Genomic DNA, 24,887 nt, shown 5'->3' with positions numbered 1-24,887 from the left:
AGTTCAGGTCCAAGTCCCTTTCTTTAGGACTGGTTTTAGTAAAACAGAAGTTGCAGAAAGACTCAAAGACGCACAAAATACTGGGTAATGGAGGCCTAACTTGCTTTCCGCAAGCTGGGAAGGGAAAGGACACATCCTTCTGCCTAGCCTCTCCTGGCTGTCCCCTAGGCCTTCTGTCTTGCTCCCATGAAGGGACTTCCCTCAGGATCTTTCCTCGATCCTCATCTTCCCAAGATTGAGCCAGGAGCCTTCCTTTATATTGTCTCCAGTAGGGCGTCACATAATGCATGGTCAGCCAACCCTTCATTGACATGTGCCCTGTCTTGAAACCACTGTTCTTACAAGGCTGTGCCCCTGTGACAGACATGTTGGCTGTGCCTCAGCTACAGTCTGGCACTCTGTTACACGACACCTGTGTTATCAGTGAAGCTGTTGAATGTGCCAGAGCCACACAGGGCATAGCACCTGCTGTCCATGCTCTGCACACCAAACTGTGAACAGCTCTAGCTTTAGTACTCCCCTGGGGGAGTGGCTTGTGAACCTAAGTCTGCAAAATAAACTTGACTCCTCGTCCTTTACAGTACACTATTCCATGGGCGTAAAGTTTTTGTCTGAGGCGGTTAGCTCAGCAGAAAAAAAAAAAAATAGATTGGACATTTATGTGGCTAACAAGAATATCTACAGGTTTCAGAGTAGCAGCCGTGTTAGTCTGTATCCGCAAAAAGAACAAGAGTACTTGTGGCACCTTATCTACAGTTACATTAAATCGGATAAAAACAAAATTTGGAAAGGAGCTAAACCCCCATGTTTCTGGGAGAATAAGCCAAACTCTAACTTGAGTTTGTTGGCAGAAACATTTCTGATGGGCAGATTTTTCTGTAATTGCCTACTTCCAGCTAAACATCTGAATCCTGAACACTGCTGGTGCTGACTAGAGGCTGTGGCAATTCTCTTGTTTCTGTTCTTATTGTAGATCGAGGTGGGCAAACTTTTTGGTGCAAGGGCCATATCAGGGTTGTGCAACTGTATGGAGGGCCGGGTAGGGAAGGCTGTGCCTCTCCAAACAGTCTGTCCCCCTCCCACTTCTCGCCCCCTGACTGCCCCCCTCAGAACCCTCAACCCATCCAACCACCCCGATCCTTGTCCCCTGACCGCCCCCCTGGGACCTTCTGCCCCTAACCAACCAATACCCCACCCCTCCGCTCCCTGACTGCCCTGACCCCTATCCACATCTCCTGACAGACCCCCTGGGACTCCCACACTTATCCAACGCCCCCTGTTCCCCTGACCACTCCCTCCCAGAACTTCACCCCATCCAACCTCCCCCTGCTCCCTGTCTCCTGACCGCTCCCCTGGGCCCCCCCGCCCCTTATCCAACCCCCCTCCGCTCCCCGTCCCCTTACCATGCCGCTCAGAGCAGCAGGAACTGGCGGCCACGCCACCGCGCTGCCCAGAAGGAGCAGTGGGCCAGAGCGCTGGCGGCGTGGCGAGGTGAGGCTGTGGGGGAGGGAGAACAGCAGGGGAGGGGCTGGGGGCTCAAGGGCTGGTCAGGATGGTCCCGTGACCAGATGTGGCCTGCGGGCCATAGTTTGCCCACCTCTGTTATAGATGGATCTGTCTGGAGACCTTGGTCTCTCTTATGTAAAGAAGAGTCCTGTGGAGAAAGAGAAATGTTTTCTTTTCTGTTCCTTCTGAGACTAAATTGTTCCAAAAGAGTCCTGTACTGCCCTCCCCACATAATCAGATGGTTTTGTTTGTCTTGGAGGTGGTTGTTGAGTTGGGTTCCCATTATGGACTTGAATTTGAATCTTCATTTTTGACTGTCCTATGTATTTTGAACTCAATCGGATGCCAAGAGTTGAAGCTTCATTTCAGTTTATTTCTGGATCAAGAGTGTGTCAAAGTAAATATAATGGTTAACGTCTGCCTCAGAAATATTCTGAGTTTTATTCCTGTGTGTGTGTGCGTGTGTTCAAAACTCTTCATGCAAATATTGTATTTTTATAATAATGTATTCACAGTGGATCGAGTAGCTGAAATTATAACAGAGATCCCACCTGATGAGGCAGCCCTTCCCTCTGCAGCGGAAGAGAGGATTATGGAACTGGTTTTAGGAAAGCTGCCAAGCACCACAAACAACATCAGTTCAGTAACAAAGTAAGTCAGAGTGGGATGCAATTCTTCATAACGGGGTAGAACCTTCTCTCCTAACATCTGTAAAGCACCATTGTAGTTTCCCCCTGTTAGCATGGAGGAAGGGCTCATTTGGAGCAAGTGATAAGAGCCATATACACTTAGACAGACTTCTTCAGAATATAATGACTCTGATGAGAATTTGGACACATAGCCATATCCATTCAAAGCCTTCTGTCTTGTATGTGCATGTGCACACATGCATGCTGCCGGTGGAAAAGCTGGTCAAGGAGTCTCTGCACCCTTGTATGCCACAAAGGGAGATTCATGCAGGCCCAATGCAATGATGCTGGGTTGTAGCCATGGGTGATGCAAGATTGGTGATATGATTTTCACCCTCAGCGTGCAGTGCAATAGGATTATTTCTCTATCTTGCTACAGTTTTGTACAGTGGGATATTTGAAACCCATTAGAGGCTGCAAAGTTAAATGTTACTCTCACTGAATGTTGGTGCTAAAGATATGGATTTTTAAATAACCTGCCTGGGAGAGATTTTGTCTCTCACTGATATTTGTAACTTGTGAATCGCGTCTCTTGCATCACTGCGAATTTCAGGGTTTGTAATAAACCTTGAGCAAAGGCGAAAAATGTCTATGAAATTTACAGAACCTCATAGAGGCCTTTGTTGTACATTTAATTACATATTTAAAAACTTGTTCCAGTGAAGCTAGCTTCTTGAGAGACTTGGAGGTGATCGATCCGTTGGTGTTTTAAGATTCTAGTTCATAATGCTATAAATAAATTGAAGTCCAGAGCAAGTAGATGACAATAAGAAAGTACACATTCAAAAACATGTGCCGAATGGCATTTAGACAGTGAAACAGAACAGTGCTTCCTGATGGTTCCACGCATGCTCATTTTGTACGGTTCTTGCATGAAGATTATAAAGCTTTTAAGTGAAAAATGACATAGAGATATCTTTGGAGGGTATGAAGAGCAGTTCCTGTGAGAGCCCTGAACATACAGTCTTTGACTGTGGTGGCCACTGTTTTTCTGCCTGAGAGAGACTGGAGCAAATTCTCTTCTGACAGGTTTCAGAATAGCAGCCGTGTTAGTCTGTATCCGCAAAAAGAACAGGAGTACTTGTGGCACCTTAGAGACTAACAAATTTATTAGAGCATAAGCTTTCGTGGACTACAGCCCACTTCTTCGGATGCATACCGAAGAAGTGGGCTGTAGTCCACGAAAGCTTATGCTCTAATAAATTTGTTAGTCTCTAAGGTGCCACAAGTACTCCTGTTCTCTTCTGACAGATCAGCTACTCTTCATATATGGCCAGGAGGAGTCACCATTGTCCAAACAAGAGGCTGACTTCCCCCTAAAGGCTGAGGTAGCCTCCTAGCCTTTGTCAGCGGATGGAACTCTTAACTTTTTATTTTATTTTTAACTATGGAATGCTGTTCACTCACTGCCTTTCTTTCTCTAATCCAGTAGGTTTGCTCATCACCAAAACACCATGTCCCTCAAAAGAAGTTTAATTCTCTCCAGTAGACATGGAATACGTCGAAAGCTCATAAAGCAACTTGGGGAACACAAACGGGTATATCAGTGCAACATCTGCAGTAAGATCTTCCAGAACAGCAGCAACCTCAGCAGGCACATCCGGTCTCATGGTGGGTTTCCCTTCAGCTCCCTACTATGCTGTGGTTCTCTCCAGTCAGTTCAGGGGTTCAGCAGAGGAACTGAGATATTTGAGATGCAGATGTTTTTCACAGGTTCCATCATTAATTACTAGAGGGCTCAATCAAACAGACAAAAGCATGATAAGATCCAATGGCTGGAAGTTGAAGCTAGATAAATTGAGACTGGAAATAAGGTACAGACTTTCAACAGTGAGACGGTGTCATGTGTTCTCCATCACTCTGAGTCTTTAAATCCAGATTAGTTGTCTCTCTAAAATACATGGTCTAGTTCAAGCAGGGGTTATTGGGCATATAGAACTAAATGCAGGAATTATGTTGGGGAAGTTCTGTCCTGTGCTATACGGGAGATCAGACTAGTTGATCACAATGGTCCCTTCTGACTTCAAACATCAATGAATTAATCCTTTTAATGATTGAAGCTGCTCACGTTTCAGCTGACTGCTAGCCTATTTGTTTGGAGCAACCTATAGAATTGTTCAGATATCACACATGGAGTTCCCAGTTGGTTACATCAGTCGCTCACTCTTTGTTTTGTCTTGATGGATCCCTCAGGTGACAAACTGTTTAAATGTGAGGAATGTGCAAAGCTGTTCAGCCGTAAAGAGAGCTTGAAGCAGCATGTTTCATATAAACACAGCAGGAATGAGGTGAGTAGAAATAACCAGATGGTTCTTCATGAGGAGAGATGAAAATGTGCTGAGAGTTCAGTGCTGATGATTGGGGTGTGTTAAGTCAGTCCTGTGTGAATGGATCCCTGGTATGAATTGCCTATGGAAAAGTGCTCAGGCATTTCTTACCACAAGGGGGAGTGTCACTGAATCAGAGCTAGCTGGAGACTCAGGGCAGGATCTAAAGGTGTGCTCTGACTGCTGTTCACTGTACTAAGTAGGATTGTTTCACTATTGTCTTGTTTGCGTGTCCTCTCTGGTTATTGCCACCTGTTGTGTCTTGTTGTATGTTTAAACTGTGAGCTCCCTAGAGCAGAGAGGGTCGTGTGGGTGTGTGTGGGGGGGTGTGTGTGTGTACATGTACAGCGTTACTTGCATTGGGGCTCTGATCTTTGATTGAGGCCTCTGAATGTTACTGCAATACAATTCATAATGCGAGTAAAACCCATTAATGGCAATGACAGTCTTTCGACTAACTTTAGTGAGTTTTGGATCAGGCCCTAAACTCTCAGATTACTGGCATCTGATGCCAAGAATATTGTGGAGCCTGACTATGAGTCAGAAAACATCTTGTTTTTCCTAAATCAAATTCTTCATTGCAGGGCTTAGAGTAGCCAAAAACACACACTCTCTCTCACCTACACACGTACATATGTGTCTTTTATAGATCAGTAAGTACAGCACCATATTTTTTGCAGCAAGTATAGAATTAGGAGTCATTCTTTGAAATTTAAAATGTCAAAATTCTGCGCTGAAATGTAGATTCATAGATTCATAGATTCTAGGACTGGAAGGGACCTCGAGAGGTCATCGAGTCCAGTCCCCTGCCCGCATGGCAGGACCAAATACTGTCTAGCCCATCCCTGATAGACATTTATCTAACCTACTCTTAAATATCTCCAGAGATGGAGATACCACAACCTCCCTAGGCAATTTATTCCAGTGTTTAACCACCCTGACAGTTAGGAACTTTTTCCTAATGTCCAACCTAGACCTCCCTTGCTGCAGTTTAAACCCATTGCTTCTTGTTCTATCCTTAGAGGCTAAGGTGAACAAGTTTTCTCCCTCCTCCTTATGACACCCTTTTAAATACCTGAAAACTGCTATCATGTCCCCTCTCAGTCTTCTCTTTTCCAAACTAAACAAACCCAATTCTTTCAGCCTTCCTTCATAAGTCATGTTCTCAAGACCTTTAATCATTCTTGTTGCTCTTCTCTGGACCCTTTCCAATTTCTCCACATCTTTTTTAAAATGCGGTGCCCAGAACGGGACACAATACTCCAGCTGAGGCCTAACCAGAGCAGAGTAGAGCAGAAGAATGACTTCTCGTGTCTTGCTCACAACACACCTGTTAATACATCCCAGAATCATGTTTGCTTTTTTTGCAACAGCATCACACTGTTGACTCATATTTAGCTTGTGGTCCACTATAACCCGTAGATCCCTTTCTGCCGTACTCCTTCCTAGACAGTCTCTTCCCATTCTGTATGTGTGAAACTGATTTTTTCTTCCTAAGTGGAGCACTTTGCATTTGTCTTTGTTAAACTTCATCCTGTTTAACTCAGACCATTTCTCCAATTTGTCCAGATCATTTTGAATTATGACCCTGTCCTCCAAAGCAGTTGCAATCCCTCCCAGTTTGGTATCATCCTCAGACTTAATAAGCGTACTTTCTATGCCAATATCTAAGTTGTTGATGAAGATATTGAACAGAGCCGGTCCCAAAACAGACCCCTGCGGTACCCCACTCGTTATGCCTTTCCAGCAGGATTGGGAACCATTAATAACAACCCTCTGAGTACGGTTATCCAGCCAGTTATGCACCCACCTTATAGTAGCCCCATCTAAATTGTATTTGCGTAGTTTATCGATAAGAATATCATGCGAGACTGTATCAAATGCCTTACTAAAGTCTAGGTATACCACATCCACAGCTTCACCCTTATCCACAAGGCTCGTTATCCTATCAAAGAAAGCTATCAGATTGGTTTGACATGATTTGTTCTTCACAAATCCATGCTGGCTGTTCCCTATCACCTTACCACCTTCCAAGTGTTTGCAGTTGATTTCCTTAATTACTTGCTCCATTATCTTCCCTGGCACAGAAGTTAAACTAACTGGTCTGTAGTTTCCTGGGTTGTTTTTATTTCCCTTTTTATAGATGGGCACTATATTTGCCCTTTTCCAGTCTTCTGGAATCTCTCCCGTCTCCCATGATTTTCCTTTGTGCTCCAAATGTTTTGAAGAAAAATATTTCTGTTGAAGAAAATGAAATGGATGTCACAATAAAAAAGCAGCCTAGAATTTGTTGCAAGCTCTCTTTCCATTGTGTATGGTTTGTGTTTCTTCTTCCTCTTTTAAATGTTTACTGTTTACAATCCTCAGGTTGACAGCGACTACAGGTACAAGTGTGCTACATGTGAAAAGGCCTTTCGGATAGAAAGTGCATTGGAATTCCACAATTGCAGAACAGGTGATGACTGCTCACCAACGTTATCTAATCTTGAATCAGCTTTCATAATTTCCCATATATGATGGCATTTACAGACCCCTCACTTAAGACTAAATGAGCGATGGAGCAGTACTGGGCCAAGAGGGCCCTGCCCCTCAGCCACTGTAGAACTTGCTCCAGATGTAGGACCTATTTAAAAGGGGAGTCTGGCACTCAAGCAGGCGGGAGAGTGAAGAAAAAACTGTCTGCAGGAACGAAGCAAATTGGTTGGTAGCTTCTGGGACAGGAATCCACAGGGGAAGAGCCTGGACTGTGGGTAAGACCTGACGTAGCAGCCAGAGGCTCGACCCCTTTTCCTCTCCCCTTCTCTCTGACGGGGAATCACTGGACAATGTGAAGGGAGCTGGGAAGCCCTGAATGACTATCTGACTTGTTGAGAGTGTCTGAGCAACCCTCGCCGGGGAGGGAAGCAGCGTGCTGTGACCCTGCCCCAAACGGAAGAAAAAATAGGGAAGATAGGAAGTAGTCCAAGGGTGGCTGGTCTGGTGTACCAGCAAGAGGGGGGCTGAGACACTCCTCCCCCTTTTCCCCCTTGGGCTGGGACCCAGTGGAGAGGGAGGGCCCAGGTCCCTGTACCCTTCGCTCCCCCCCTTTGTCCAGCTGGGAGAACCCAGCGAACACCGGAGGAAGACAGCTGTAACTCAGCTGCCAGGCCCTCAGATTGCCTGACAAGGCCATCCCATGATTTTGGGGACTGTTGAGCCATGGCCAATTGACCCCCAAGTGAAGTCTGCTACACCATAATTCATCTCTATAGCAACTAGGAGGGAAGAGTAGTCATTTCAAGCTTCACCTTCCTCACACTACAGCAGCACTGTAAAAACAAACATCTGTTACCGCATCATGGAAAACTATTTCAGGCAATCTGTACAGCAACAATTCCACCAATGCGTTGTATTTTATCTCTTTCCCTCTCTCGAATCTCACATCCCCGGCTGTGTCTCGGATATCTCCTCCCAGATATCCTACCACTTTCTCCAGCTTGCTTTTTCTAAAACTAAACTTCACACCTTTCCTCTCAGTCCATCTCTGCTTCCTCTTATCTTTATCACCATTGAAGGCCCCAGACTTGCAGCCTCCAGTTTCCCAGACTTGCACTCTTCACCTGCTTTCTCATTCCTTCTCCCAATAAATCCAGTCTCCCACTAGGTCCTGTTGTTTCTTCCTCTGTGATATCACTAGAACCTGTCCTTTCCTCTGCATCTCCTCCCTAGAGCCCTTAGTCACTCCTTGGACACAAAATATCCATCAGCCTGGAATCCTCTGGGTAATTGTTCCTCCAAGCACAACTGGAGGTAACCTTACTTAAGACTTTTCTTCCAAGGGGCAATGCTTGTATAAAAGGACAGATGGTGCCAAGACCTCCCAGTAATCTGCCTTCGTCAGTGGCAACTCTCTCTCTCACAGAGTTGATCCTTTCCAAAATTAAAAACATTTTGGACCTATTGTTAACTGGCCTAATACTTCTTTCTTCTGTCTTATCCCTGTGGCATCTGCAGGACCATGCAACAACCCTCAGACTTTTGAACAGCCTCTGAGTTAGGAAGAAACTTCCCCAGTAGGCCTCTTGTTGTTTAACTGTCCATTATGGGGGTTTTACGCCTTCCTCTGAAGCACCTGGTACTGTCTGTTCTTGGAAATCAGGTGTGGACTAGGTGTGCCTTTGCTCGAAGCTGGGATAGCAATTCCTATGCTACTGTGTTCCTCAGACATTGCCGCTCCAAACAGGACGTCATATTTGGGAAACCTGTGACTGAACCCAGTTTGGATAGAATTAATGAGAGTATGCCAGACTGCAGGGTCGGGGGCCTATATGAGAAACTTATTTTGCTAGAATCAATGTACATGTTAACATCTTTAATATTTACCATTGCTGAATTAACTTTGGAAGCAATTTTGGTGTGTTTTGGTGACTTCCAGATTTTCATAGCGCAAGATAAACCTGAGGGAGCGAGGGTGGAATCTCTAGTAGAGTTGCCTGTGATTGATTTTGAGGAGCAGATCTTAACCTGTCGAGATTCTAGATTGACTGATTTGATTTTATTTTTTGACAGAAGACAAATTGACAAGTAAGAACGAAAAACTCATGTTCTGCTTTCCCCAGATTCATGTGTGGTGCTTTGTAATGCCAGATCTTACTACAGAATAAATTTCTTATCATATTTTTAAAAAAATACCATTTTTATCTTAAAATAATTGCTTTATTTTCATTACCTACAGATGACAAGACATTCCAGTGTGAGATGTGTTTCAGGTTCTTTTCCACGAATAGTAACCTCTCCAAACACAAGAAGAAGCACGGGGATAAGAAATTTGCATGTGAAATCTGCAATAAGATGTTCTACCGGAAGGACGTCATGTTGGATCATCAAAGGAGACACTTGGAAGGTAAGTACACTTGGCATGAAGCTGATTGTTGCTTTTGAAGTGTCAGTTGGCTTGGGGAAATTAAGTAAATCATTCTGCATCAGTTTTCACTTGATGCTGGCTATCATTTCAAAACTAATTAGCTGATCTGGTGTAGCTTATCCTTGGGAAGGTTAGCAAATTTTTAACAATAAGGATAATGAACCATTGGAATTGATTACTGAGGGAAGTGGTAGATGCTCCATCATTTGGAGTCTTTAAATGAAGATTGGGTGTCTTTCTAGACTATATCCTATAGTTCAGTCACCAGTTGTTGGGCTACATGCATTAACTGCCTGGTGAAAATTGTGTGGTTTGTGTTGAATAGGAGGTCAGACTAGATGATCAGAATGATCTCTTGTGATGTTAAAAATCCAAGCCTTCTGAAATTTCTGTGGTAACTGAAAAGCTTGTTGGCAAAGTTGCTGTCTTTCATTGGGAATTGGACGGCAGTGAGTAAGCACAGATCCATTCCAGAGAATAATATGGGATTATGACTATCAGTTTAACAAATAAATTGAATGCGGCACAATATGTTGCCTTACAGTATTTAGAGCACTTATGAAACCAGACCAGAAGAGCTGAGCACTCACAAATCTCACTGAAGTCAGTGGGCATTGCAGGTGCCCAGCACCTTTGATAATTAAGCCGTAGCCTCTGAAGGAAATGATAGTCACAAAGAAGAGGTTAAAAATGAGAACATACAATGAAATTTGGGTATTTGTTTTAAACTGCCACTAGTAGTTTTTAGGGACAAGATTGAAAGTAGTTTAGAAGTAGGGCCAGATTAAACAATCTGGGCCCTAGGCACATGACAAGAGAGGCCCCTCCTTTTGTTCTGTCCCCCATACCACAGCCCCATCCCCCACTTTGAGTGGTGTTGGGGGCAGTGGGTCTCCCCTCACCTGTCACAGAGGCTGGGCCAGTGACCTGGGGCCCCCTTCTCCCCTCGAAAGCAGCAGGGGTGGAAATAGGGGTCTTTGTTAAACATGAAGTGCCTGGGGTTGAGCGACTGTGCATCTACAGCACCCACTGACTGACTGACTGGCTGGCAGAGTTTCTATGTTAAACTGCTCCCCACCCTAGATAAATCACCTCGCACCGGATAGACTTTACTGAAACAAATAATGAAAGTGATTTGCTTACAATAGAAGTAGCTTTTCTCGCACTTTAAGATTGGTACAAGTAACCAATAGGAAAACAAAAATATATCTTCAACACGCCTCTCTTGTATTTCTAAGATCCCTTTCACTGCTGTAACTAAGTACTGGTTCGTTCATTCAGAGACAAAATTACGCATAGAGCACTACTCCCCTATCTCACTGCGCTTTACAGGAACAGTGTGTATTCGACTGAAAAGGCATACAGGAGTGGAAAATGTGGTTTATTTTATTTTATTTTTTTTTGGTGGGGACTGTGACGTTAAGGGGTGAGGCGTGTGAAAAGAGAAGACTTTGAGCACAGCACCGAGAACATGGTGCGCTACAAGAAGGAACCCTCGGGATGCCCTGTGTGTGGGAAGGTAGGCTTTTTTTGCCAGTTTGTGTCAGATAGAGCTTTGCATTCAAGCTCCAGCAATCCTCCAGTCCTCACTACAGACGCACCAAGAAATACTCTGTAGCCAGCGTTCTGAGAAGCTTTTCACTTAAAGCAGCATTAAACAAAACCCTAGTCCAACCTCATATTTTCCGAGGACCAGTTATAAACTGTTACGCTCCAGATTTGTCTGTTAATACAGTCTCTTTATTTGGCTTAGGTTGGAGTGAAGGGTTTGTGTTGGAGTGAGAGGAGCTGGATGTGGGCTTTGTGAGCAATTCTGCATTAGAACTGAAAGTGAGCGTGTGGCGTAGTGATGGAGGCCACGAGTGCAATTGGGCAGTGTTGGGTGGTAAAATATGCAATCCAAGATTAGTGTGAATGTGAATGGCATGGATGAGAATGTGGACTTAACTACTGTTTCCAAGATGTTTAGTGATTTGTGGTGGTGGAATTTGCACTCAAGCAACCTTATTTCTAAGTAAATGATTGGTTTTTTTACTTGGGAATAGCTAAGTGTCACTGCAGTGTCGCATATATAGAAGGGGACCACCCTTCTTAGGCAATCCTGTTTCAAGGGACCATCCCCAAATATCTCCAAATGTATTAATTGTAATTCTACTCCACCTATATTAGATGTCCACCTCTGTTACATAACCAATCTCTGCTAATCCTTTGAGTGATTATTGATGCATAAGTGACTATGTTAACAGCTTGTGTAGCCTGGTGTGAAGTGGATGATGGGAGCTCTTACTTCTCTGAAACACAAACAAATAGGTTGCCCTGCCCAGGAACAAGTAGAGCAGTATTAAATACCTCCTAAATCTAATTGCAAATTAAGTTATGAAGAGGAGTAGCTCAGATGCCTCTTGAGGCATGACAAGAAAAATATTCTTCAGTGTTCTTCTACCCTAGGTATTTTCATGCAGGAGCAATATGAACAAACACCTCCTGACACACGGAGACAAGAAATACACCTGTGAAATCTGTGGACGTAAATTTTTCAGAGTGGACGTTCTTAGAGATCATATTCACGTCCATTTTAAGGTATTCTGTTAATATTCTGATAACTTGCATTTTTTATTGGAAACCTGTTCGAGACTACTAAGGTGGTGTGATCATGCTGGCCACGTAAGAGGGATCACATATATCTCCTTGCCCTGTACGTACATCTCTATAAGGGTCTGTTACACCTGTTTCTCGATTCAAGCCAGAATTTGGTGTTTTGAATCTCAGAAACAAGAGTTTTGGGTTTTTTAAGGTAAATCCTTCGCAGCTTATCTTCAACTCTGTGGGTGGTTAAGTATGAGAAAAAAACTATGAAATAGGGGAGTTGAGGGAACCATCACTTTAAACATTAATAGCTAGGTTACATAGAGGAGGTGTTGTCTAATGGTTATGGCAAGCAACTAGAAGTTAGGAGGACAGCTTAGTTCAGGTCCCAAGATTGACCCCTGACACTCTGCCTGACCTTGGGCATGCCACTTAACCACCGTGCTTCAGTTCACCCACCTAAAGCAAAGAGAACACTTACTTCCTTTGCAAGGTGTGGCAGCTCAATTAACTAGTGTTGGTATGATCCCTTTTAGAGCTTTGGGTGGAAGCTGCTATGGGAGTGTTGGGTAGAAGTATTGATTATTATAGCAGTTGTCACACTGATCCACAGAGCACAGGCTGGTGGTCCGCAGACATGGTGCTGCTGCTCCTCCTCCTGGTTGCCAGCTGCTAAACTGCATTAAAAGGCAGCTATACACTGAATCTTTTCTTGATGTTACTTTTCCATATAAGCAATTGCTATAGTTGCTATAGGGCTGTTAAGCAATTATGAACGGGAGAGGAGGCATGCCTGAAATAGTCTCTCTGCTATAATGTGGTCCATACTCTGAAAGTCTTTCAGAATCCCTGAGGTATTGCAGGATCCTCACAGGGAAACGTCTTGCCTGTTGAACTGTCTGGAGAACCCTTGTAATGCAGTTAAGAGTCAGTGGTTTAGTGAAATGGTGCAATTTCTTTAACACAAACTGAAACGTGTTACACTCTTCAATGGTTCCATTAAAATGGTGCTATGGATTTAACACGGCTGCGGTTTGGTGCTTATTTATACTAATATTCATAAAATATGCATATATTTGGCATTTTAAAAATAACAACATTGTGTCTGTACAAACTGGGGAACTTTTGCAGGTATTTCATTATATGGGAGAATGCCTTGAATCACATTATTGTTGCAGTTTATGTAGTTAATCAGTGTCGCAAAAGGGTTGGAGATGTATTAACTTTTGACATTAGATCTGATTAAGATGGAATCTCCTTCCCCACCCTGTATAGGACATTGCACTAATGGATGACCACCAGAGGGAAGAGTTCATTGGTAAAATCGGAATCTCATCAGAGGAAAACGATGACAACTCTGATGAAAGTGCAGATTCTGAGCCTCACAAGTATAGCTGCAAAAGGTGCCAGGTAGCTTTAAATTCTCCTTTCCAACTAAATGTGTGTTAGTTTCTTCTGTCAAAGAAAAAGTTGTTATAATCAGAATTTCACAGAACATTGAAAATAAGCTAAGAGAGGGCCAATCTGATGGTCTAGCAGCAGCACAATTTGGGGGATTCAAGACCATGACCTAATTCTGGTCCTGCACTCCCACATCAGCAATGAGAGGGTGCCACACTCCTCCCTGGCATCCGACGCTAATGGAATGGCATTCATGGCCTCTTGAGCATACTTGATTGAGCCATCCACTGTGGGAGGAAGAGATGATCATCACAGGGCAGGGCTTTTGGGAGTTGGAAAGAAGTGTGTGGAGGTGGGAGTCGTGGCCAGGGGGAAAATGTCATCCTCAAGATTCTTAGAATTCTCTATCAGAGAACTGATTGGTTGGGACAGCTAAACTGACTGAATTATTACTTATGTCAGAAAGGCAGAATGGCTTTGTCATACAAGTAATCATAATAAAGATGTGTGACCTCAGCAGTGACATGCCTCACTTTCAGCTCAGTACAGTTTAAACAGCCGAGAAGCGAAATCTCTGAGATGGTGCTTTGTGGTAATTCTTCAGGCTGCCTGTTGTCTCCTTCATGAAGAGACAATTTCTCTTTATCCTCTCCGCTTCCCCTATGAAATGGGAAAGATCCTTAGGCCTTGGCTACACTTGTGAGTTGCAGCGCTGTAAAGCCGCCCCCAGCGCTATAACTAACTCCCCGTCCACACTGGCAAGGCATTTGCAGCGCTGTATCTCCGTGGTTGCAGCGCTGCATGTACTCCACCACTCCGAGAGGAATAGCGAGTGCAGCACTGCCGCTGCGGCGCCAGTGTGGCCACCCAATGCGCTGTGAATGGCCTCCAGAATTATTCGGCAGTATCCCACAATTCCTGTTCTAGCCACTCTGGTCATCAGTTCAAACTCTACTGCCCTGGCCTAGGGTAACCAACCATGTGACCCACCCTTTACATTCCCCAGGAATTTTAAAAATCCCCTTCCTGTTTGCTCAGCCCGGCGTGGCATGGAGTGCTATCAGCGAATCTTTCCAGGTGACCATGCCTCCACGCGCCAAGCGAGCCCCAGCATGGAGCAATGGCGAGTTGCTGGAGCTCATCAGTGTTTGGGGGGAGGAAGCTGTCCAGTCCCAGCTGCGTTCCAGCCGTAGGAATTACGGTACCTTCGGGAAGGTATCAAAAGACATGATGGAAAGGGGCCATGACCGGGACGCCCTGCAGTGCAGGATTAAAGTGAAGGAGCTGCGGAGTGCCTACCGCAAAGCCCGCGATGCAAACGGCCGCTAGGGTGCTCCCCCTGCGACGTGCAGATTCTACAAGGAGCTGGATGCGATACTTGGGGTTAACCCCACCTCCACTCCGAGCACCACCATGGACTTTTCAGAGCCGGTGTGGGGGGGGGGGGAAGAGGAGGAGGAGGAGGAAAACGGGAGTGATGGTGGTGGGCCGGATGGAGACACCCCGGAATCCCTGGAGCCATGCAGCCAGGAGCTCTGCTCGAGCCAGGAGGATGGTAACAAGTCACAGTGGCCGGTACTTGGTGGAGAACAAACAGAAGAGCAGGTTCCTGGTAAGCGTTTTTTTTTTTTTCGGGAAGGAATTTTTTCGGTGCAGGCTCTTTGGGAGAGGAGGGTTAGGCATGCATGCCTAGATGCAGTATAGTGCATTGATGTGGTTTATCACATCGCAGTAATCAGCCTCGGTAATCTCTTCGAATGTCTCATCCAGAACGTGTGCAATGCGCTTGTGCAGGTTTATCGGGAGAGCCACCGTGGTCCTTCTCCCAGCCAGACTAACGTGTCCGCGCCACTCTGCCGCGAGGGGCGGGGGGACCATTGCTGCACACAGGCAAGCTGCGAATGGGCCAGGGCGGAAGCCGCATTGCAGTAGAAGACCCTCCCTCCCTTGCTTCCCAGGTCACCCTCAGCAGCGAGATATCGTCCAGGACAAACTCCTGTGGAAAATGTTGGGACAGTGTTCAGTGTAGGTGCCCCCTGAAGCTGTTGGCTCTCCCCAAGGCACAGAAACCCAGAGGACAGTGCAGCCCTGAAACAATCAGTCCCCATTACTCACCATTTTGAGGCTCCCGTGGGATATGTGTGCTCTGTTTCGGACGGGAAAATTATGCTATTGTGTAGACCCTGTGTGTTTTCTACTCCTTAAGTGCGGGAGGAATCATTACTCTGTCTGGTATAAACAATGCTGCCTCTGTTAAATGTTACATTTTGCCTATACAGCTGCATCAACCTTGAGACCTCAGCCATCCCTCTTATCACCTGCTCAGAGACTGCAAAGACTCAGGAAGAGACCGCGAAAAAGCAAAGAAGACATGCTGCAAGAAGTGATGAGGCAATCTATTAAAGAGAACAAGAAGGCACAGGACTGGAGGGAGAGAGAAAGCAGGATCCGCCAGGAAAACGCAGCGCACCGGCGGCAAAGCACCGCGCACCGGCAGCAAAACACTGATAGGCTCATAAGCATCCTGGAGCGCATAGCAGACGCTATCCAGGAGCTGGTAGCCATGCAGAAAGAGGAGCAGTACCGCAAATGCAAACACCCCTCCCCCCACAGCCCTTGTCCCAAAACTCTTTCCGTTGTGCCCCACTGTCACCTCCAACCCACTTTCCCCAACTTCCGTGTTCTTCACGCCACCCGCTGCCTCCAACACCAGTATCTTCACCACCCAATCCTGAAGACCATGACCCTTACCCTCTGCACTCAACCCCCATCACCATGCAGTATAGCTGCCCTGAAGTGCAGCAGTCACTGCACAGCACACCAGACAGGACATACACGAATCTGTGATTGTATTGGTCCCCACTCCACCCCCTTGTTTCTTTTCAATAAATTTTTTTTCTTTTCAATATATGGATTCTTTGGCTTTGAAAACATTCTTTATTATTGCATAAAGCAAAAGACTCCTTAGCCCAGGAAATAAACAGGCACTGCAAGTCTGCTTGTCTGCTAAGCAGACACTGATTCCTAAAGATTGGAACTACTGCATTTCACTCCCGTGCAGGGCACCAGATATCACTGCTGGTTTTCAGCCTCAAATTGCTCCCTCAAGGCATCCCTAATCCTTGCAGCCCCGCGCTGGGCCCCTGTAATAGCCCTGCTCTCTGGCTGTGCAAATTCAGCCTCCAGGTGTTGAACCTCGGAGGTCCATGCCTGAGTGAAGCTTTCACCCCTCCCTTCACAAATATTATGGAGGGCACAGCACGCGGATATAACCGCGGGGATGCTGCTTTCGGCCAAGTCCAGCTTCCGATACAGAGATCGCCAGCGGGCCTGTAAACGGCCAAAGGCACACTCCACAGTCATTCGGCACCGGCTCAGCCTGTAGTTGAACCGTTCCTTGCTGCTGTCAAGGCTCCCTGTGTAGGGTTTCATGAGCCATGGCATTAATGGGTAAGCGGGATCTCCAAGGATCACAATGGGCACTTCCCCTACCGTGATCTTCCGCTCTGGGAAAAAAGTCCCGACCTGCATCTTCCTGAACAGCCAAGTGCTCCGAAAGATTCGTGCGTCATGCACCTTTCCAGACCAGCCTGTGTTAATGTCAATGAAACGCCCACAGTGATCCACAGGCGCCTGGAGAACCATAGTGAAATACCCCTTCCGATTAACGTACTCGGATCCTAGGTGGGGTGGTGCCAGAATAGGAATGTGCGTCCCATCTATCGCCCCTCCACAGTTAGGGAACCCCATTTGTGCAAAGCCATCCACTATTTCCTGCACGTTACCCAGAGTCACGGTTCTTCTGAGTAGGATGCGATTAATGGCCTTGCAAACTTGCATCAACACGATTCCATCCGTCGACTTTCCCACTCCAAACTGGTTTGCGACTGACCAGTAGCTGTCTGGAGTTACCAGCTTCCAGATTGCAATAGCCACCTGCATCTCCACTGGCAGGGCAGCTCTCAATCTCGTGTCTTTGCGCTGCAAGGTGGGAGCGAGCTCCTCACACAGTCCCATGAAACTGGCTTTTCTCATCCGAATGTTCTGCAGTCACTGCTCGTCATCCCAGATTTCCATGACGATGTGATCCCACCACTCGGTGCTTGTTTCCCGAACCCAAAAGCCGTGTTCCACGGTGCTGAGCATGTCCGTGAATGCCACAAGCAATTTTGTGTTGTACGCGTTACGTGGCTCGATAGCATCGTCGGAATCCTCACCCTCACTCTCACTGTCACTTTGGATCTTAAGGAATAGTTCGATAGCCAAATGTGACGTGCTGGCGAGACTCATCAGCATACGCCTCAGCAATTCGGACTCCATTTCCCGCAGACAGATCGCGCTGCACAGAAACCGTTGAAAGATGGCGCCAAAGGTGGACAGAAACAAAGGGATTTCTGGGATGCGAAGCGATGCATCACGGGGCATTGAGACAGGACCCGGAATCCCCCTTCCCATGCCCCCTTCCCACAACCCACGGCGCCAGAATGGGAAAAGGTGCTCTGTGGGATAGCTGCCCATAATGCACCGCTCCCAATAGCGCTGCAATTGCTGCAAATGTGGCCACGATAGTGCGCTGGGCAGCTGTCAGTGTGGACAGACTGCAGCGCTCTCCCTACTCAGCTGCACGAAGTCAGGTTTAACTCACAGCGCTGTACATCTGCAAGTGTAGCCAAGGCCTTAGAGTCCAAAAGCTACTCTCTCCCCTGCCGGTTTGCTGCATTGATGGCTAAGGGAGGTTGGCTGTAGCTCCCTTCAGGGCCAGAAATAATCAGAGGATTCCTAGCAGAGCAATGTGAGACATTTTTTTTCCATCTCCAGCGGCTGAGTGAACTGCTTCTGCCGCATTCTTAGACCCTGGGAGGGGAGTATCAACCTGCACTAGTATCCCAAACTACAGTCTCCCATGTGGAGGGACTGGTTTTGGATGTTCTTTATAGGTGTCCTTAGTACCTCAGTGACAAAACAGGTTCCAAGAAGGAGTATAGATTTCCCTGTACTCTTTGTCTGATAGTGAGGACAGTATTTCTGATTATTGGCTATTTATGCTGTAGATCCCAGTACTACATTAACTGGTCACTATTTCCTGAGAGATTTTTTCCCGTGCATTCACTATTGGTTTGTTCTGCAGTTAACCTTTGGCAGAGGGAAGGAGTACCTAAAACACATAATGGAGGTTCACAAGGAGAAAGGCTATGGCTGTAGCATCTGTAATCGACGATTCGCCTTGAAGGCAACTTACCATGCTCACATGGTCATTCACCGGGAGAACCTGCCTGATCCAAATGTGCAGAAGTAAGATGACATGTCTGACTAATATTGTATGAACTACATTTTTTTTTTTTTTGAGATCATGGTGGCTGTGCCAAATAGGGGTGCTTGGTTAGTGAGGGATAGACACACATTGACATTCTTGAGGCTTTTCTCTTTAATGTCAAGGTACCAGGAGAAATCACTTCTTTTTTCAGTTTCTTTTGTGATATGAGTAGCTGATGTTTTCTGACATTGTTTCAGGTTTATACAGTCCTGCAGTTCTTGTGTCCCATTGAGACCTCTTGCTTCATTAAGGGTTGTAAGATCAGGTCCTCATTTACTAAAGGGGTAAAACATACCCCCGATTGTCAATATGTCATGTCATATATAGCAGGTACACCATCGGGCAGATAATAGTTCTGGATTTTTAAAGTAAATATTTTTAATCAAATCAAAAAATGACTGTATAATTTGAGAGAGCAATACTGCCTGGCCACACTTACTTTGTGATGCACTTGTATGTTTTTTTAAGGCTTATTTTATTTAACCCTATTTTACCATACACTTATATTGCAAGGAAACCTTTCCAGTAACAATCTTTTCAAACAAATTCCAGTTGCTGATTGAGATTACTGAAACCATAGTCCTGTCAAAAAGAGAATGGCAGAGTCTGCTTCTTTTTCTGTTTCAGATACATCCACCCATGTGAAATTTGTGGAAGGATTTTTAACAGCATCGGGAATTTGGAACGACATAAGCTTATACACACAGGTAACATGATGTTGTTGTTGTTCCTTTATTATTAATATCAAAGGTTTCCTTTTCTGGATGCTTTCTGAGGCCATACTTTTACTTGTCAGGAAGAAACTGGTTATGGTAGTTTACAGTAAGAACCCATACAGTTATTGCTATTTTTATGGTTTTATGGCAGGCCAGTTTTATAAAGTGTGTGTGTATGTATGTATAACATTGATGAGGGTAAATGATACCAGAGCATGATTTAAGCGATTCCCTGATTATATAATTTAGCTTTCATCCAATAAAAATGTTGGCTCTCTACTTATCTCTGCTGAAATACTCATCCGGGCCTTCATTTCTTCTCACCTTGAGAACCGCAGTTCCTTCCAGCTCTTTGGCATCTCAAAGTGCCAGCTCTTTACTCCAGCATGTGCAGAAGGCTGCTCCCCATCTCCTCTGAGGTGGAGAGGAGCAGGTCCACATCCCTTCATCCTTAAATGACTTTGCTGGCTCCCCACTGTGCATTTCAGAATGCAGTTCAATCTAGCGCTCTTTGGTTTTTAAAAATCTCCAGTCAGACTTCTGTCCCTTGTCTCCATCTACTCCCCCCCCCCACTTGCTCACTTAGCACCACTCACTCTTCTGTCCCTTTACACAATCTCAGCACTGTTGATACAGAAGCATAAGTCTCTACGCTCATCATGAGATCCTTCTCTACAGCTTTCTTCCATCTCTCGCTGCCTCCGTCTTGTTTCAAAGCTCAGATGAAAACCTCTTCTCTCCCTTGCCTATTTCTCATCATTCATTTTGGGATTCAGTTTGTCTGAGAGGAGCTGTTCAGGAGACAGTTGGATTATTGCTCAGTGAATCTATTGCCAGAGGTTTGTGAGCTTTTAGCAACACACATTTTCCCCTAGAGATTCTGCTTATACTGCAATAACCTTTTTTTTTTTTTGGAAGGTGTAAAAAGTCATGCGTGTGAGCAGTGTGGAAAGTCATTTGCCAGAAAGGACATGTTAAAAGAGCACATGAGAGTCCACGATAACATCCGAGAATACCTGTGTGCGGAATGTGGTAAAGGTACAGACATCGCCTTTGAATTAGACATTTTGTTTGTTACATTTCCCATATTAAAACCAATAGCTTCATTAAATACCAGGAAAGTCCTCAAAGTAATGAGTCTTGAATAGGAAGCCATGCTGATCAGGATGTTAGGGGCCTGCCTTAATTTGACATCCATCAGTTCCCTGGCCTGCAGCAAGCAAACCTGACTTCTAAATCATAGAATCATAGAATATCAGAGTTGGAAGGGACCTCAAGAGGTCATCTAGCCCAACCCCCTGCTCAAAGCAGGACCAATTCCCAGCTAAATCATCCCAGCCAGGGCTTTGTCAAGCCGGGCCTTAAAAACCTCCAAGGAAGGAGACTCCACCACCTCCCTAGGTAACGCATTCCAGTGTTTCACCACCCTCCTAGTGAAATAGTTTTTCCTGATATCCAACCTGGACCTCTTCTTCATCTGTGCTGCTGCTAATTTCAGGAACGCTTGCCTGCCTGACTTCCATCGCATTTACATCCCAGAAAAGAGTCAGAAAGAACACAGTTTAACTGTGCGTTCTAGGCTGAGTTTTCAGGACTTAGCAGTTAGAATAAACATTTTTCTTTACTTTGTTACTTGAACAACCTTGAACTGAAATCCCTGCAAGACACTAATATGATGCCTTAGATTATGTTCTTGTCAAATTCCCTGTCTCTCCGTGCTTTTCTCTTACCCTTCTTAGTGATTGTTTAAATGTTTTTCATAGATTTTTTTTAACATAAAAAACCCAAACCCACTATTTAAAGAGCATTTCTAGATCACCTATGGGCATTCGTTGACATCTTCTATTAGGGATGAAGTTAGGATCATCTGTTTGAAACATGCTCATCTTGAGTCCTTACTCAGGGTGGGGGGTGAAGGGTAATGCAGATGAATTTTCCCACCATGTCTTCAGTTACATCTTCATGGCTCACAGGAATGAAGACAAAACATGCTCTGCGTCACCACATGAAACTCCACAAAGGGATTAAGGAATATGAATGCAAGGAATGCCATCGTAAATTCGCACAGAAGGTCAACATGCTGAAGCACTACAAAAGGCACACAGGTGAGAGCAACCCAGAGGACCAGTCATCCTGCAGAAATCACACTTAATCAGTTAAATGGTTGTTTTGGAAATATATGACATTACCCTGCTCTGAATAGTCAAAGAGCATGAGCAACACAGTTAAAAAGAATATGCATATACTGCATTTTAAAAGGTGTGAAGACTTTGGCCTCTCATGAGCAGAGACCTGCCCACTGTGTCATGGTTTGCTTTTTTAACATAGACCATTGGGTGTAGGATACGCTTTTTGTCTCGAATTAGGGTTTGAACTCTGATCCCCAGAGACAAACGTCTCACCCACTGCACCAGCTCCCATTAGTGCCTGCATTTCCTACAGTACTTTTGCAAACAATGGAAAAAGTGGCTAGTGAAACTGATTTTTCATAACCTAAGATTCACAATTGTACCAGGTACCTTAGTCTATTATCACTCCAGTTTTAAATGTAATCTCTCCATATAGGAATCAAAGATTTTATGTGTGAGCTCTGTGGGAAGACATTTAGCGAGAGAAACACAATGGAGACCCATAAACTGATTCATACAGGTAAGTGCACTAATGCAATGTATCGAAAGACAACAGCTTGACATTCTGCTTCAAGCAATCCTGAGTCCGCATTCTGCACTACGTAATTAAAAAAAAATGTGTTCCTCTTAATGCACTATTACAATATTCACCTTTAGGGATATCTACTAACTCCTTTTCATTTCATTTGCCACCAGTTGGGAAACAATGGACGTGTTCAGTCTGTGATAAAAAGTATGTCACTGATTACATGCTTCAGAAGCACATCCAGTTAACTCACGATAAGGTAGAAGCTCAGAGTTGTCAGCTCTGTGGGACAAAGGTTTCTACCAGAGCTTCAATGAGTCGACACATGAGGCGCAAACATCCAGAGGTGAGATCTGTGGCAGATGGATTGTGGCTTATTATAAATTCACTTGGCGTAGCTATGACTTCAAGTGAGTCATCTACTTCCTCCTCCTTGCATTCTGGCAGGAGTGATCTTGGTTATTTGTAGACCAAGTGTCTGTGTTAGGCTTGATTTTCTGCATTAATGGCAATTCCACAACCCCTTGCCCCTCTGTTTGTGTTCCTTCTAATTGCTGATTCATAAACATTTAATAATTCCTTTTTCCTATTAATTCAGCTAATTTTTTTCTGCTGCATCTTAACTCCGTATTTTTCTGTTTTGTCCTCATCAACTAGTGTGGATAATTGATCCCCGTTCCTTTTATGGCATCCCTTGTTGATAGCTATCATGTCTTCCCTCAGAATTCCTTGTATCTAGCTCAGCTATGACCTGCTCTACTAACTTTTCCCTTGGAGATCTTACTTTATAAACCATTTATCACTATTATTGCTCTTCCTTGATCTCTTTTTTGTTTCCCAGTGAAGGCTGGGAAACAAAATAAGGGGCAAAAAAACTCTTGCCCTCTCTCTTTTGCATTAAAACCAAGCTGAGTAATAAAGTACCTGAAATGTGGAGAGCTGGTTGTTTCAGATCTTCAGTGAACTGAGATGTATAGATCCTGTTGTATACAGAGGAGCACGCCACCCTCAGAGATTTGTAGTTCAGGGGCACTGTAATTTTTGTTGCTCACTGAACCATCAGGGCTGGTAAATGTGGGTTTGTCTTCTCCTGAAGTCCTCCAGTTTTAATGGGGTATTGTCTGCCTAGGAAGCAAGGATGAAAAGATGGACTGCAGCTGCTGTTATGTTTAAACTAAATTTCCAGCGGTGTGGTCACTTTGTTCACATGGCAGTATAGTGACCCATATATTATGCTTATTTTTTCCCACAGAAAGCAATGAGATTTTATGGAAACTAAATGTTATGGAATTGGTTGCTGTGGTGTCAGTGAGAGGAAGGAAGATTATATACCATAAGATTATTATTATCAGTGGAAGTAAAACACATTAAACCTATTATATTGATTAATCAAATCAATTAAAATGCGTTCGGTTGCATGATCCTGTCTTGTGGTGTTACTTGTCAGTGGAGCTCTCCATTGCTGTTCTGTACTGGCCATAACTTATCAAGCTGACCCAGGATCTGTTTATCTGTAGGTTCTTTCAGTTAGAATTGACGATTTAGAGCAGCTCCCAGAAGCTACCACCATTGATGCCTCCTCTATCGGGATTGTTCAGGTAAACTAACCGTGGCAGAATCCTAAATTCTTCTGTGGCTTTGAGTCCTTGCCATTCACATGCTGTTTCCATGGCACTGAATGACATACACCATGGCATCCACCATCACTGGTGAGTGACCCCGGATAAAATTGGAACCTGCTCATGAATGCTGGGGTTGGATTCAGGATCCTGTATGCACTATGGGCAAGTGTTTTGCATTTGTCCCAGGCTTAGTCTTAACTGAGGATGAACAAACTTCTTTTTCTGAAGGTGGAAAAACAGGTTTGAAAACTTTACTCAAACACTGTAGCTTATTGTTACGGTAGTGCCTAGAGACTCCAGTGGGGTTTGGGTTTGTGCTCTGTTTATAGAGATAGTGAAAAAAGAAGCAGAGAGAAAATGCAGTGGAAAAATGGAGCAGAGAGTGGGAAGAGTTAACAAACATTATTATTAAGCGTTTCGGTACTGTCATTGTGTTTGGCTCTGTGTTGAATAGATCAGAGACAGGGGCCCTGCTCTCAAGGGTCAGACCTGTGGCGATCAGACTGTGAAAGAAGCATCACAGGGCAGATTTGAGCTGGGGCTTTATAGGCCTTGTGGAAGAAGTGTGCTTTATGGAGGGACAGTAAAGAGAAGAGATTGATCAGATCGGAAGCAGGATTCTGAAGAGGAAAACAGAAGGTTGAAGCCCTGGTCTTACTGAAGTTAATGGAAAAACTCCCATTGAATTCAACTGAGCCAGGGTTTCAGAGAGGAGTAGGAGAAGGAAATGAAAGAGGGATGTTAAGTGCTCAGGTAGAGCAACAGGGAGCAAGTGAGCTTAAGTAGTAAGAGATGTAGCGGTCAGGGCGCAATGCTAGGCAGAAGGTGATGACAGGGAGCTTTAATTTTATGTTAAGTGAGCAGAAGGCAGTGGAGGGATTCAAAGAGGCAACAAACATGATCAGACTGTCTGAAAAATGGAGCAGTGAGGGGACCAGCAAAAACTCCAAGAAAAAAATAGAGTGACAAATAGAAGAGGGGAGTAGGCAGAGTGAAAAACAAATCCAGAATGAGTGTGAAAGACTGTGTAGAGAGGAAGAAAAATTCTAAGGAAAACCAGATTTTGTGCCTACTGTAAATAAGGGTTATGTCCTTTGCAAATATCTTAACTGTGTTCAGCATGGTTGGTGGGGAATGCATTTTTCAGTGACTCAGCTCAGCTGGTGTA

General features: G+C 44.8%; 1 protein-coding gene across 6 annotated transcripts in view; it reads left to right on the top strand.

Annotated features, from left to right (window-relative positions):
• The window catches only part of PRDM15 (PR/SET domain 15), a 53,311-nt gene that overhangs the window by 26,171 nt on the left and 2,253 nt on the right, over window positions 1-24,887 (top strand). For 5 of the 6 annotated variants that reach the window (XM_008179850.4, XM_065577777.1, XM_065577760.1 and 2 more), the window contains 15 exons: window positions 2,022-2,157; window positions 3,625-3,806; window positions 4,389-4,483; window positions 6,890-6,977; window positions 9,237-9,404; window positions 10,850-10,944; window positions 11,874-12,005; window positions 13,287-13,421; window positions 18,541-18,704; window positions 19,354-19,433; window positions 20,361-20,480; window positions 21,416-21,547; window positions 22,008-22,091; window positions 22,268-22,443; window positions 23,615-23,695. In XM_008179850.4, coding sequence (XP_008178072.2) covers window positions 2,022-2,157; window positions 3,625-3,806; window positions 4,389-4,483; window positions 6,890-6,977; window positions 9,237-9,404; window positions 10,850-10,944; window positions 11,874-12,005; window positions 13,287-13,421; window positions 18,541-18,704; window positions 19,354-19,433; window positions 20,361-20,480; window positions 21,416-21,547; window positions 22,008-22,091; window positions 22,268-22,443; window positions 23,615-23,695 — 1,868 coding nt within the window. The remainder of the gene's footprint in view (window positions 1-2,021; window positions 2,158-3,624; window positions 3,807-4,388; window positions 4,484-6,889; window positions 6,978-9,236; window positions 9,405-10,849; window positions 10,945-11,873; window positions 12,006-13,286; window positions 13,422-18,540; window positions 18,705-19,353; window positions 19,434-20,360; window positions 20,481-21,415; window positions 21,548-22,007; window positions 22,092-22,267; window positions 22,444-23,614; window positions 23,696-24,887) is intronic. The other variant, XM_024100515.3, reaches the window with a different exon arrangement.

Source organism: Chrysemys picta, chromosome 1 (genome assembly GCF_011386835.1).
Source record: "Chrysemys picta bellii isolate R12L10 chromosome 1, ASM1138683v2, whole genome shotgun sequence".
In the NCBI taxonomy this organism is placed as follows: Eukaryota; Metazoa; Chordata; order Testudines; family Emydidae; genus Chrysemys; species Chrysemys picta.
Note: the sequence above shows the minus strand (reverse complement) of the source record. Positions and strands in the feature narration are given on the sequence as shown.